This window comes from Danio rerio, chromosome 18 (assembly GCF_049306965.1).
Source record: "Danio rerio strain Tuebingen ecotype United States chromosome 18, GRCz12tu, whole genome shotgun sequence".
NCBI classification, from domain to species: Eukaryota; Metazoa; Chordata; class Actinopteri; order Cypriniformes; family Danionidae; genus Danio; species Danio rerio.
The window spans coordinates 8,139,026-8,154,455 of NC_133193.1; the positions used below are offsets into that span (position 1 = coordinate 8,139,026).

General features: G+C 32.4%; 3 protein-coding genes across 24 annotated transcripts in view; 1 reads left to right on the forward strand and 2 right to left on the reverse strand.

Moving 5' to 3' along the window:
• kcp (kielin cysteine rich BMP regulator) overlaps positions 1 to 9,155 on the reverse strand; it is an 84,166-nt gene extending 75,011 nt beyond the window's left edge. Inside the window, exons 1-2 of the mRNA XM_692402.10 lie at positions 8,696 to 9,155; positions 1,453 to 1,997 (exon numbers count right to left, since the gene is read on the reverse strand). Of these exons, the coding sequence (XP_697494.6) occupies positions 1,453 to 1,997; positions 8,696 to 8,804 (654 nt within the window). The 5' untranslated portion in view covers positions 8,805 to 9,155. The remainder of the gene's footprint in view (positions 1 to 1,452; positions 1,998 to 8,695) is intronic.
• Positions 1 to 15,430, reverse strand: part of LOC101882393 (uncharacterized) — a 771,022-nt gene that overhangs the window by 104,541 nt on the left and 651,051 nt on the right. The window lies entirely within an intron of this gene.
• Positions 8,679 to 15,430, forward strand: part of LOC100537321 (cadherin-related family member 5) — a 31,485-nt gene continuing 24,733 nt past the window's right edge. For 3 of the 22 annotated variants that reach the window (XM_021467744.3, XM_021467743.3, XM_073930243.1), the window contains exon 1: positions 12,542 to 12,831. The gene's annotated coding sequence lies outside the window, so the exon portion shown is untranslated. Of the gene's footprint in view, positions 8,881 to 9,696; positions 10,245 to 12,530; positions 12,832 to 15,430 lie in introns of those variants that run through there. The other 19 variants (XM_073930256.1, XM_073930251.1, XM_073930248.1 and 16 more) reach the window with 18 other exon arrangements.

Sequence of the window (15,430 nt, forward strand, 5' to 3'; positions counted from 1 at the left end):
GGACAAATGAGCTCATATAGGGGCCAAATTATGGACGTCAGAAGGAGAGTGGGTCTTTCAAACTACCCGAATCCCCTCCTGGCTACGGACCTGCATTACAGTTTTTCTCAGTCGCTTTGGTGCATTTCTCACAACCCTATTTACATTTGCACAACAGTTAATGCATTTCTCAAAACAATTAATCATTTGTGCACATCCTAGTAGCAGTTTCTCATTCTTTCCAACAAATTGCAAATGCTTTTGGACATGCATCAACTGCTTTCATACAACTCTCTGCTATTTATAACATTATCATTCTCTTATGTCATGTCGGTCAAAATTAACTAAACTTGTAAATGCTGAATAGTCATTCCATATAAAACTAATAGTCCTCATTTCATTCCTTGAGTCATTACATACAAAAATGGTGAACTAGTTGTCAAATCTGTCAAGCAAATTTTAAAAAACAAATTTAAATCTTTACTTTCTTGAAAATGTCTTTAAAATTGAACAATTTGATGAATGATTTACAGACCTGTGTATGTTGTAGGCTCAGTTCCAATATGTACTGTAATATTGTGTACAGTTGTGCACAGCTCTACCATGTTTGTGGTAAATAAGGGTGTATTTATTATTTTGCACAATGCTGGGAATAAATTAGAATTGCAAAGAGCAAATGCAGTAAAAATGTAAAACATATTTACTGTATTGTACTCAAATACCTCACTAAGCAGTGATGTTTAACTTTACTGTAGTTTTTAAATTACTATGCAAACAGTATAGTGCTGTCTTGAGCATTTTCAGGACGTGTCACCAAAATCGGAATTTTTTGCATTGAAAAAAATGTCCAGAGTAAACTGTCATGATGAAAACATGACAAAGCCATTTGACTATCTTTTTCACAAACAATGGTGTCAGGACTTTTCATTTTGATGATACTGACACTTTGATTGACATCAATACTTGCTTTTGAGTAATGAGCTCTCCATTTTGAGCATGTGACGCGCTTTTGCAGGTTATCAGCTAGGTTTTGCAGTTTGCACTAATTGTTTTGAGAAATGCATTAACTGTTGTGCAGAAATGCACTGGTGTTGTAAGAATCGCACCAAAGCGACTGAGAAAAACTGTAATATATTTTGTACATGTTGTACCATTAATATATAAAATCTCAATTTGATTGGTATTGTGCCTTGCTAAACAATTTATTTGATCAAATTTAAAGTAGATTTTCTCAATATTTTTTTATTTTTTGCAACCTCGAATTCCAGATATTCAAATTCATGTTGTATCTCAGAAAAATATTGTCCTATCCCAACAAGCATAGAAAAATGGAAAGCTTATTTATTCACCATTAAGGTGATGTATAAATCTTAACTTATTCTAAATTTATGATTGGTTTTGTGGTCCAGAAAAAAAAGTATGTTCAGAGATTCAAAAATGTAAGTAATGTACAGACATTTAAAATAAACTCACGCTAAACTTGCTGGTTGTATTTCCTGCAGCCCTGGAGAACGTGACCTGCACATCATGTGTAAAATCCAGACTCAGTATCCGTCCTCCCCCTTTCAGCTTGAGCACCACAGCCTCTTGGCAGTCCACGAACAGCAGCATCTGCCTGGGCTCTACACTGAGGGCCATCCGCACCCATCCTCCACCAGTAAACGGACTCCCTCCGGGCAGCTTCAATACCTCCGTCTGCAGACCGTCTCCTGACCTGAACCGCATCTGCAGCCAGTCTGACTGCGTATTAGAGATGAGCTCCAGCAGGGGGCGTCTTTCTTGCTGCTGATTGGAAACTGAAATAAGGGTGATCTCCGAGTTTTTGGTCTGTCGGCCCAGCAGATGCAAACCCAGGACGCCCTGTGAAGTGCTAAACAGGTTTTTAGATAAGTCCTGAGGTAATATGAGATGTGTGGACGAGCGTAAACGCCAGGCTGGAGTCTCTGGGTCAGATCCTTTGACTTTAGACACGCCATGAGGAGAGCGAGTGATGTTCAGAGCCTCCAGAAGGTTGATTACTAGTGGAGGAAATTAACAATGTGAAGAATTAGACATTAATGATGTGAAGACATTAACAAGCCGAATAAATAGGATTAGCTGGCTCACCAACCATTACTTATAAACATACATGGACCAAACAAAAAATGGATTCAACTTTTTAAAATGATTAGCCTTCCTGTGATTATTTAAAATAAAAAATATATACAGGAGCTAATAAATCAAGATGTCTAATAACTCTGACTTCCACCTTCACTTTTACTTGGAAATAGGTTCATTTTACAACTCCCCTAGAGGTAAGTAGTTGAGTTTTTTTCATTTTTGGATCCATTCAGCCGATCTTCGGGTTTGAACCTTTAGCTTAGCTTAGCATTGATTATTAAATCGGATTAGACCATTAGCATCTCACTTAAAAAAAAAAAAAAGGGAAAAAAAAAAAGAGTATTGATCAGTTTCCTATTTAAAGCTTGACTCTTCTGTAGTTACTGTACATGGTGTACTAAGCCAGAAAAGTAAAAGTTGCTATTGTCTTGGAAGATATAGCTAGGAAATAACCTCACTTTCTGGCTTAATAATGAAGGGACTTTGCTGTAAAGATATTAGCAGCAGTTAATCAGAGAAAGTGTGTATGTCAGTAATCATAACATTTAAATTTATTTTATTTTAATTATTAAACATTTAAATTATTTCATTTAAAATAACATTGAGCTTACTTGTATAATAATAGTGGTGTAATGAATCACCAATCTCGCAGTTCGGATCACACTATGCTTTTTGAGTCATGAATTGGACCATTTTTCTGGTCAGCAAAAAAGGGGGGAGAAAAACATAATTTGCTTTCCATTTATACAAAAATATTACTGCAAACACCATTGGTTTTACAGAACTTAGAACCTGTAATTTAAACAAAAAATAAAAATCAATCAAGAAAATATTCAACACCAAAAATGATCCTTGATACTGTTGCTGATTATGCTAAATATAGAAATCTAACATCTAGTACAACATAACATATATTTATTTTCAAATAATGATTCAAAAATTCACACATAAAACTTCATGTTTCATTATAGGTGGATCATTTTTGAAAACCTATTCAGTGACATAATTTTGATGGCTGTTTGTATCCACCGATTGGTTAAACAATGTAATTGCTACAACATTCACCAGCGTCACGTTCCATTAAACAGTGATTTTAATCTTTACCATAAACATCAGTGTTTATATCTGAACTATAAACTGTTCTTCTGTACTTGTGTGTTATTTAATTGTTTGTAACTGACTGATAAAGTGCAAAAACTGAATATCTCTTTGAATGCAGCACTTTGAAGGATTAATAAACATGCAAATCATTATCATTGATCATTCATGTTTGAATTGAGATCCCGAACTTTTAATGTTTAATCATGCAGCTTTGCACTGAATGCATTATTGCAGGCTAAACCACAACTTTTTCCATCATCATTATATTTTAAAGAAAAGCCAAAATGCTTTCATACACGCGATTTAAATGACGCAGAAGGCGATCTCATTGCATCTATAAATGTTAGATTAACCTAAAAGTTAAAAAAATGTATTAATCTGCGGTTCTGCGTGCGTTCTGAACTGTGGGTTTTTTTCAAGACATTTTATACAGCTTAAAGTGACTTTTTTTTAGGCTTAACTAGGTTAATTAGGCAGGTTAAGGTAATTTGGCAAATCAGTGTGTAACGATGGTTTGTTCTGTAGCAAATAATTTTGACCTTAAAATGCTTTTTAAAAAATTAACAACTGCTTTTAATCTTGCCTAAATAAAACAAGACTTTCTCCAGAAGATACAATATTATCAGACATACTGTGAAATTCCTTTCTCTGTTAAACATCATTTGGGAAATATGTAAAAGAAAAAACTATAATAATAAATCACACAAGGGCTAATAATTTTGATTCAACAGTACATTTTATTAATAAGTATTTGACTTTATTTTTACTATGATTTACAGAAGACACCTCACCTACTAAAACATCATTCAGTGTAACAGTGGTTTTATAGCTGATAAATAATCAAAATCAGGCATAATTAGACATTAAAAGACTCTTTATGAATTTAATTGTCAAATCTTTAGGGTTAGGGTTTTTAATAGAGAGCAGATGTTTTCAACACATTTCTAAACATAATAGTTTTATTAACTCATTTGTAATAACTGATTTATTTTATCTTTGTCATGATGACAGTAACTAATATTTGACTAGATATTTTTCAAGACACTTCTATACAGCTTAAAGTGAGATTTAAAGGCTGAACTAGGTTAATTAGGTTAACTAGGCAGGTTGGGGTAATTAGGCAAGTTATTGTATAATGATGGTTTGTTCTGTAAACTATCGGGAAAAAAGATTTAGCTAAAAGGGGCTAATAATTTTGTCCTTAAAATTATTATTATTTTTTTTTAATTAAAAACTGCTTTTATTTTAGCCGAAATAAAGCAAATAAGACTTTCTCCAGAAGAAAAAATATTATCAGAGATACTGTGAAAATTTCCCTGCTCTGTTAAACATAATTTGGGAAATATTTAATAAAGAAAAACAATTCAAGGGGGGCTAATAATTTTGACTTCAACTATATATAAACACAAGGATTTCTTGTTTACTTTACATATAGCTTTGAGTACAATTTACTTAAAAGAGTGATGCAAAAATGGTGCATATGCCAGTGCACGTGTTTAAACTTTGGTAATCAATCCTCCAAAACAAAGTACCCGAGTATGTTATACTATAGCTGTACTATATAAAATGTTTCCAATAGGTTTGGTTCTCTCTCTCTACAACTTTGCTTTCTGCCTAAATACTGTCTTGTTGTAAGGCAAAAATAAATATAATCTAAAAATAATACAAATTATTGTCGTTTTATCATTTATTTAATCCAATATCCAGTAACATTGTGAAATTTTATATTTTTCAATATTTTAGTATATTTCCCTGCTGCACTTAAGTGTTTTTTTTAAACCTAAATTGGTCTGTGTTTGGACAACTATAACCTTAGTTTGTGTGCACGGTTATACGTAGCACAGTGTCACAAAGTGGTCTGGAGATATCAAAAATGGACTTGTTGGTTAAATAAATATTTAAGGGATATATTTTTTATAGAAATCCCTCATTTCTGATACAATACTTCAAAATAGACAATTATTTTCTTTTTTTTAAATTAGGCGTACTCCAAACTTTTGGATGGCAATACATTAAGGTTTTCAACATTAATAAAATTAATAAATGGTTCCTAATAGCAGAATGATTTCTGAACACTCAAAACTTGAGTAATGATGGTGAAAATTCACCTTCATATCACATGAATTAATTACATTTTATACTATAGTACAATTAAAAGCCATTATTTTCCCCATTTTACAATATTCTTCACTGTAAATGTAATCAAATATTGAAATGAATTACTATAAAATTAATCTGCAATCATAATAATAAAACTAACAAAATGCAATGTTTTTTGACAAATGTGAATGTAAAGAATTATATGTAGAGGGAAAAACCCTCAGAGCAATGATGACGAGTGAGGAAAGTACTCGTAATGACTTCCTTTTCCTTGGATCTTTACAGTTCCAAACTGTTCCTCCCTGAGGACAAAGCAGCTCAAAACACACACGCACGCATGCACACACAAACACTCTCTCACAATCTGTATCTCAGGTATTTCTGTATGAAATCAAACTGATAAGAAACAGGAACTTGAAAGGGCAGACAGACACAGAAAGACAAGAATGAATGCAAAGGTTATGTGAAGTATGATGGTTCTTTGAAAATTAAACACACACACACACACACACACGCACAAAACTCAAAACAGCAGTCAAGCAAAATAAACCTGCATGAAGCAGAAAGCAGAAACCGTCAAACAAATAAAGGCAAAAATCATCTTAATCTAAAATCACAATCAAGAATTCCCTTTGAGGAAAAATTTGAAGTCAAAATAACATATATAGTAGGGCTGCACAATATATCATTTCAGTAGGGATATTGCATCGATCATTCGCAATAAGCACATCGCGAGTATACGCGGTGTTGAGTCTGGATAATAATTGATCATTTGGCAAGTGTTTGTTGAGGCCTGTGACTTGTAACTTTTACAAATTAATAACAATTATTCATTCATTCATTTTCTTTTCGGCTTAGTCCCTTCATTAATCCGGGGTCGCTACAGCGGAATGAACCGCCAACTTATCCAGCCGCAACCCATCCCTGGGAAACATCCACACACACATTCACTACGATTTTAGCTTACCCAATTTACCTGTACCGCATGTCTTTGGACTGTGGGGGAAACTGGAGAACTCGGAGGAAACCCACGCGAACGCAGAGAGAACATGCAAACTCCTCACAGAAACGCCAACTGAGCCGAGGATCGAACCAGAGTTTCAGCGAGCTTCTTGCTGTAAGGCGACAGCACTACCTACTGCGCCACTGCGTCACCTTAATAACAATTAATTATATTGAATTGTTTGTAAAATGAAGACTATGCAGTATTCTTTTAGAATTGATTATATAATGACTGTACACATGAATACATATTGACTCTTTGGAAAACAGTAAAACGCTGTTTATTTAATCAGCATATTTTTCTTTATTGAAGTTCTCTCTGCTTGTAGATTGCTTATTATACTTTATACAACAGTTTTGTCTGGTTCTCGAATCTGATTGGCTGATAGCTGTGCGATATTCTGAAAATATCAGCCTCCTCACCCTTCTGTATTACTCTGCCAACAGATCAATAAACTCACTACAGATTTTCAAATATTGCAGCTGTTGGACAACATAATGTACCTTTGAGGCTTTCCAAGTGAGAATGTAGTTTAAATTGCATCCATCCAGTTTATTGATAAGGTTAGAGCCTATTTTAATTATTTATAATTTCTGAGATACAGCAAGTTGGCATCCATCATTCTGTCATACTGAGCAGAGCAAACACGGTTAATGTTATCCATCCAAAAGATGAGCGTATTTTTCAACTGTATATATATACAGTTGAAGTCAGAATGGGCACACTTTACAATAAGGTTCATTATTTAATGTTAATTAATGCATTTACTAACATGAACAAACAATGAACAATACATCTACTACTGTATTTGTTCGTGCTAGTTAAGGTTAGTTAATGAAAATACAGTAGTTCATGTTAACTCATGGTGCATTAACTAATGTTAACAAGCATGGACTTGAATGGTAATAATGCATTAGTAAATGTTCAATTATGATTAATAAATGCTGTACAAGATTTGTTCATGATTAGTTCATGTTAGTAAATTAAATAACTAATGAACCTTATTGTAAAGTGTTACCGTCAGAATTATTAGCCCCCCTTTGATTTTTTTTCCCCCCTTTTTTAACTATTTCACAAGTGCTGTTTAACAGAGCAAATCAATCTTCACAGTATGTGTGATTATATTTTTTTTCTTCTGGAGAAAGTCTTAATTGTTTCAATTTAGTTTTACTTAATTTAGTTTTTGATTTTTTAAACACCATTTTAAGGACAAAATTATTTGCCCCTTTAGGCAAATTTTGTTTTTAATAGTCTACAGAACAAACCCTCGTTATTCAATAACTTGCCTAATTACCCTAACCTGCCTAGTTACCCTAATTAACCTAGTTAAGCCTTTAAATGTAACTTTAAGCTGTATAGAAGTGTCTTGAAAAATATCTAATCAAATATTATTTACTGTCATCATGGCAAAGATAAAATAAATCAGTTATTAGAAATAAGTTATTAAAACTATTATGTTTAGTAATGTGCTAAAAAAAATCTCTTTGTTAAACAATGTTTAACAAAAACGGGGAAAAAAATAAACAGGGGGACTAATAATTCTAACTTCAACTGTATGCATATATATATATGTATACACACATATCTATATCTATTTCTATCTATCTATCTATCTATCTATCTATCTATCTATCTCTCTCTCTCTCTCTCTCTCTCTCTCTCTCTCTCTCTATATATATATATATATATATATATATATATATATATATATATATATATATATATATGTATATATATATATGTGTGTGTGTGTGTGTGTGTGTGTGTGGTTAATCTGTGACAACCATAATTATTCATTATTTAATCTAGATTCAAATATTTAAGGGCTGACTTCATTCTTATGCTAACCATAAAAAAAGTTACTATTATTAAACTAACAATAAGACTAGTAATAATAAAAATAAAACTGATAATAATGATCATTAACACTATATTAATAATAATAATAATAATAATAATAATAATAATAATAATAATAACAATGATCATCAACATAATAATAATAATAATACTGAAAATAATGATCATCATCATCATCATTACCATAATAATAATAGTAATAATAATGAAAATGATAATCATCATCATCATCATCATCATCATCATCATCATCATCACCACCATAGTAATACTAATATTGATAATATCAATAATAATAATAATATCAATAATAATTATTAGAATTATAATAAAAGATGTTTTAGGTTTACACAGTACTATGGAGACAATTACTTAAACCAACAAACATATTTATAAATACAGTATGTGCTGCACCTACGCTGTAAACATGAAACACACACGCTCGCCCGCGCGCACACACACACACACTTGAACGCATCCGTACTAGAACGCAGCGGCGGCACAGATCAATGAAGAAGCGATATATGACGTGTTTGATTGACAGCTGCTCACCGGTGTCATCGCCGCGCGGGAAATTCGCGTCCAGATGAGTCTGAACACACAAAACATTCCAGAGAAAACTCAAGAAGAGCAAATCTCCAACTGAACACTTCAGCTCCATTCTCCACAGCCACAGCAGTTCACTTCTGCCTCACAGGAGTCTTCAGGAGGGACGAATCCGCGTTCATTATTCCAAGGTAAACATGCTGTAAATGATAAACATGCATTAAAGAGGACGCAAAATATGAGCAGCTCCCAGTGGTCTGGTGTGTATGACAGAGACCCTCAGACATGAAACATCTGGACTTGTTTTCGGCTGAAGCTGAGGGGGGTTTTGCTGTTTTCCTGTCGCTTCCAAAGAAAACAAGGCAAAGTTTGGTTGCTTTCGCCGCGATATGAAGGTTGTGGGGCTTTTTTCCTCTCTGCTCCACTAATGATCCTCCTCCTCTGCGGCCAATGAAGAAAAACTTGTGAACATTTCCGGATTTCCGGCTCCTCGAAGCCCTCAACAATACAAAGCCGCTTCATTAAAATGTTATAAGTTGAAATGCTTAAGACATCACGTGTTCAAAGCTGAGTATGAATTATGTACATATCATAAAAGCAAAATAAACATATATGGCCTATACATAGCATATAGCTGAAGACAAAATGTTTATATCCCTGAATTTATTTTATTATATTTTAAATTATATTGTATTATATATTGTATTGTATATTATATTTTATATTATGTTATATTTTATATTATAATTTTATATTATGTTATATATTATTTTTTATATATTATATATTTTACAATATATTATATATTATATTGTGTTATACATTATATTATATAATTTTATATTATATTTTATATTATTTTATATTATAATATATTTTATTAAATTTTATATTATATTATATTATATATTATGTTATATATTAATTATTTTATTATATTATATTATATTGTATTATATTATATATCGTTCTAGTACACCTTTAGTACCAGGTTTGACCACCTTTTGCCTTCAAAACTGCCTTACCCCTTTGTGGCATATATCAACAAGGTACAGGAAATATTCCTCAGAGATTTTGCTTCATATTGACATGATACGCACTGACATCATGCTTTGCTGCAGATTTGTCGGCTGCACATCCATGATGCAAATCTCCTGTTCCACAACATCCCATAGGTGCTCTATTGGATTAGTTCTGGTGACTCTGGAGGCCATTTGAGTACAGTGAACTCGTTGTCATGTTCAGGAAACCAGTCTGAGATGATTCGTGCTTTATGACATGGTGCGCTATCCTGCTTGAAGTAGCCATCAGGAGAGTAGTAGGCTGTGGCGTTGACACGATGATCAATTGGTACTAATGGGCCCAAAGTGTGCCAAGAAAATATCCTCTACACAATCACACCACCACCACCATGCCTGAACCATTGATACAAGGCAGGATGGATCCATGCTTTCATGTTATTGATGCCAAATTCTGACTCTACCATCTGAATATCGCAGCAGAAATCGAGACTCATCAGACCAGGCAACATTCCATCTTCTACTGTCCAATTTTGGTGAGCCTGTGTGTATTTTAGCCTCAGTTTCCTGTTCTTAGTTGACAAAAGTGGCACCCGCTGCCGCTCACTAGATCTTTTCTCTTTTTATGACCATTCTCTGTGAACCCTAGAGATGGTTGTGCGTGAAAATCCCAGTAGATCAGCAGTTTCTGAAATAATCAGACCAGCTCGTTTGGCACCAACAACCATGATCGTTCAAAGTCACTTAAATCGCCTTTTTTCGCCACTCTAATGCTCGGTTTGAACTGCAGCAGATTGTCTTGACCATGTCTACATGCCTAAATGCATTGAGTTGCTGCCATGTGATTGGCTGATTAGAAATTTGCGTTAACGAGCAGTTGGAAAGTTGTACCTAATAAAGTGGCCGGTGGGTGTATATTAACTAAGCATTAAACATTTGTACTGTATTATATATTGAATATGAGTTTGTTAGTTGCTGAATCTAGTCTATAGTTTAGAGATTTGACTGAAGTAAACAGAGTCATTTCAGTAGCTTGAATTCGTTTGTGTGTCACTGGTGTAAAAGATCACTCAGATGACCTTTGTTTCCGATGTCTTGGTTAAAGCGAGGACACTATTTCAGCCTCCTAATCTCTGTCTTAATTACAGTGTGCTTCAGTTTGTGTGTGTGTGTGAGCTCCTCTGTCAGGTTTTATTAAAGCATATAAGGTATACTGTAGGACAAGACAGAAATAGCCCAGATTAACACACAAGACACATGCTGTTAGACTTTACCAACAGGACCCTGAAACACTGAAAACATGTTTTGTTTTGTTTTGTTGGCAGATTTCCACATTTAATGTAGTCGGGCGACAGATTTGTAATAGTTAACTAAAGCTAAATCAAAAGTAAGTTGTTATTAAATATTATTGATTTTTTTGAATGTAGAAATATTTCTGACCTTTTTTTATTTATTTACTTTTTTTATTTATTTTGAAAAAAGAAAAGAAATAACTAAAAACCAAAACAAAATGTATCAAAAATTCAACACATTTCATATAAAAAAAAACAAAGACAAACACTCACACACATGCACACACACACACACACACACACACACACACACACACACACACACATACACACACAAAAACAATAACTAAACTAAAATCACAGGAAACTGAATAAAATCAAAATCCAATTTAAAAGATAAGATAAAGATAAAGACAAACGCACACACACACACACACACACACACACACACACACACACACACACACACACACACACACACACACACACGCCACAATAAAAATGACAGGAAACATAAAATGAATAAAACCAAACACCAGTTTAAAAGATTAAATAAAGACAAACACGTGCACACACACACACACACACACGCACACACAGAAACTACAATAAATTACAGGAAACAAAACGAATACAATCAAACTCTAGTTTGAATGACGACATAAAGACAAACACGTACGCACACACATACATGCACGAGTGCGCACACACACGCGCACACACAAACGTACATACATACATACATACACACACACACACACACACACACACACACACACACACACACACACACACACACACACACACACACACACACACACACACACACACACACACACACACACATACACATACACAACAATAAAAATGACAGGAAACCTAAAACGAATAAAATCAAACACCAGTTTGAAAGATAAAATAAAAACAAATACACATACATGGGGCGACACGGTGGCTCAGTGGTTAGCACTGTCACCTCAAAGCAAGAAGATCACTGATTCAAGTCCCGGCTGGGTCAGTTGGCATTTCTGTGTGGAGTTTGCATGTTCTCCCCATGTTGGCGTGGGTTTCCTCCGGGTGCTCCGGTTTCCCCAGCAGTCCAAAAACATGCGCTATGGGTGAATTAAATAAACTAAATTGACCGTAGTGTATGAGTGTGAATGAGTGTGTATGGATGTTTTCTAGTACTGGGTTGCAGCTGGAAGGGCATCCGCTGCGTAAAACATACTGGATAAGCTGGTGTTTTGTTGCTGGCTTATTATATTTAAATTTAATTTTAATACTTAAATCAAATTTTGTCGCTGCAAACTCTATTAAATGCACAACAGTTTGATTGAAGTTGACTTAAAGATGAATTTCAAAAAGACTTTGATATGTTTTAATATGTTGTTGCTATGCTGTGTTTATAGCATGTAACATTGCTATGTTTAGACATATTGCAGAATAAAACACGATGACCCATTATTCAATATCAATAATGTTTCTGTTCATTCTCACATATTTAATGACCATTGTGACCTCAGACTTCTCTGTGCTCCATTGATTAACGATGTGGTAGTTTTCTTAGAATGCTGTCATCTGATTGGCCAGCGGGGATGTAATGTCATTGGTTAGACCTGGGCTGATGGTTAGTCCTGGCCGTGCTATTTGACTTGACCTCTTCACATGGCTCTGATCCTCAGACTAATCCACTGTCCTCGGACGCAAAACACACACAAACTCTGTGGTCTGGCTGTCTTTTACACTCCCGCATCCGATGAAAGAGCACTGCCAAAGCTAATAATGTAGATTTGGAGAGAAAACCTGGATCATATACAGTTAGATGGGACTGGTGAGTTGACATGCTTTCTTATATTCTTAATAGGCACTACAGTAGTCAAAATAATAACACTGAGCAGGTTTTGTACGCTGAAATGGGGCTGAAATCTATTTTTAGCATGTCTTTAAGTGTCAATAAGAGTATTTAAAAGACTTGTGTAATAGTCTTGTATAACTTAGACAAAACAAATATATTATATTATTATATATTATATTATATTATATTATATTATGTTACATTATATTATATTATATTATGTTATGTTATATTACATTATATTATATTATATTATATTATATTATATTTTGTTACATTATTTTATATTATATTACATTATATTATATATTATATTACATTATATATTATATTATATTAAATAAAATTATATTATATTATATTATATTATATTTTATTATATTATATTATATTATATTATATTATATTTTGTTACATTATTTTATATTATATTACATTATATTATTTATTATATTATATTACATTATATATTATATTATATTAAATAAAATTATATTATATTATATTATATTATGTTACATTATTTTATATTATATTATATATTATATTATATTACATTATATATTATATTATATTAAATAAAATTATATTATATTATATTATATTATGTTACATTATTTTATATTATATTATATATTATATTATATTACATTATATATTATATTATATTAAATAAAATTATATTATATTATATTATATTATATTATATTATATTATATTATATTATATTATATTATATTATATTATATTATATTATATTATATTATATTATATTATGGCTGCACGGTGGCGCAGTGGATAGCACGTTCGCCTCACAGCAAGATGGTTGCTTGGTCAGTTGGTGTTTCTGTGTGGAGTTTGCATGTTCTCCCCATGTTGGGTTTCCTCCGGGTGCTCCGTTTCCCCCACAAGACCAAAGACATGTGTAGAGGTGAATTGGGTTGGCTAAGAGCCAAGTGTGTGTGTCCGTAGTGTGTGTGTGTGTGTGTGTGTGTGAGAATGGGAGTGTATGGATGTTTCCCAGTGATGGGTTGCAGCTGGAAGGGCATCCGCTGCGTAAAGCATATTCTGGATAAGTTGGCGGTTCATTCCGCTGTGGCGACCCCAGATTTATAAAGGGACTAAGCCGAAAAGAAAATGAATGAAAGAATATATTATATTATGTTATGTTATATTTTATCATATGATATATTTGTTGCTATTGTAACTGTAACTGTGCGTGTTCATTCTACACTATAATATACTATATAATATTAGATGTATGTTTTTTTTTTTACTGTACCATTAATTTACAATTTATAAGAGTGCATTTTTATAAGAAAATATTATTTCAATCTTTCCACTTAGTAAAGAAATCATATTTGATTCAGTGAAGTTTGTTATTTATTTTTCTGGTTATCTTCCCCAGTTTTGCATGCTTTGAGTTTGTGTATAGTACACAAATTACTTAATGATTTAACTTTTAAATATATTATGTTTCTTAAAATATGTGTATATTGATTTTAAAAAGCTACACAATAACTTGTACATAAACAGAATTATTGCATTATGTTATATTCATTAATATCAATTTAGCTTGACTCTGTTAAATCATTATGATTAATATATAGTTTATAAGAAAATAATAATAATAAAAATATAAATGCTCACGTGTGTGAGACATACTTTCTTAATCTTCACACTTAAGAGTAAGGATATGTATTATTATTTACTAATCAAAGTTCAACATTTATTGTATTGTATATATATGTTGTGCACTTTGAGTTAACACAAACTAACAATGAATGTTTCTTTTTTATTAATAAATGTCAACAAAGATGAATAATACTGCAATAAATGTATTGTCTCATTGTTCATTTTAATAAATATAAATATACATTAATTAACATAAACCACTGGAACTTTATTATTAAGTACTACTATTTTCATATTATTAATTAAAATATTCACATGCAGAATGCAATATCTAACATGAACTAATAATGAACAGTACTGATGACATTTGTTCAAGATTATTAATGAAATTTTGTCATTTAGTGCAGTCGATCTCAAACTTTTTTTTTTACCAAGTACCACCTCAGAAAAGAAAGTATCTCCAAGTGCCACCATAATAAGCTGTATTAAACACAGTAGCGTAGTAGGCCCAGTAAAGAAGCTGCAGCTCTGTACAGTTCAAAAAGTTGACAGATTAATTGCTATTATTAAGAATATTTATTAATGTCAGCCACTTTAAACATTATAAATACTTTGAACATTAAAACTGCACTGTGCTTGTATGTAAAAACAAACAAACAAACAAACAAATAAAATATCAACGTTTAAATTGAAATGTGCTTTGAAAAGTTAATAATGGTAGGTTACTGTTCTTAAAAGGTGGGGAAAAAAACCTGGAGATGTTGCTTAGATCTTATAAATATAGGCTATATTTCATCACATTGATATATAAATAATTTTTGATAATGTTTTAAATACATGTAGCATGTACATATGACATATTTGATTACTTCACGTACAACTAGAAGGAAGCCCACGTACCACTAGTGGTACAGGTACCACAGTTTGAGAACCACTGATT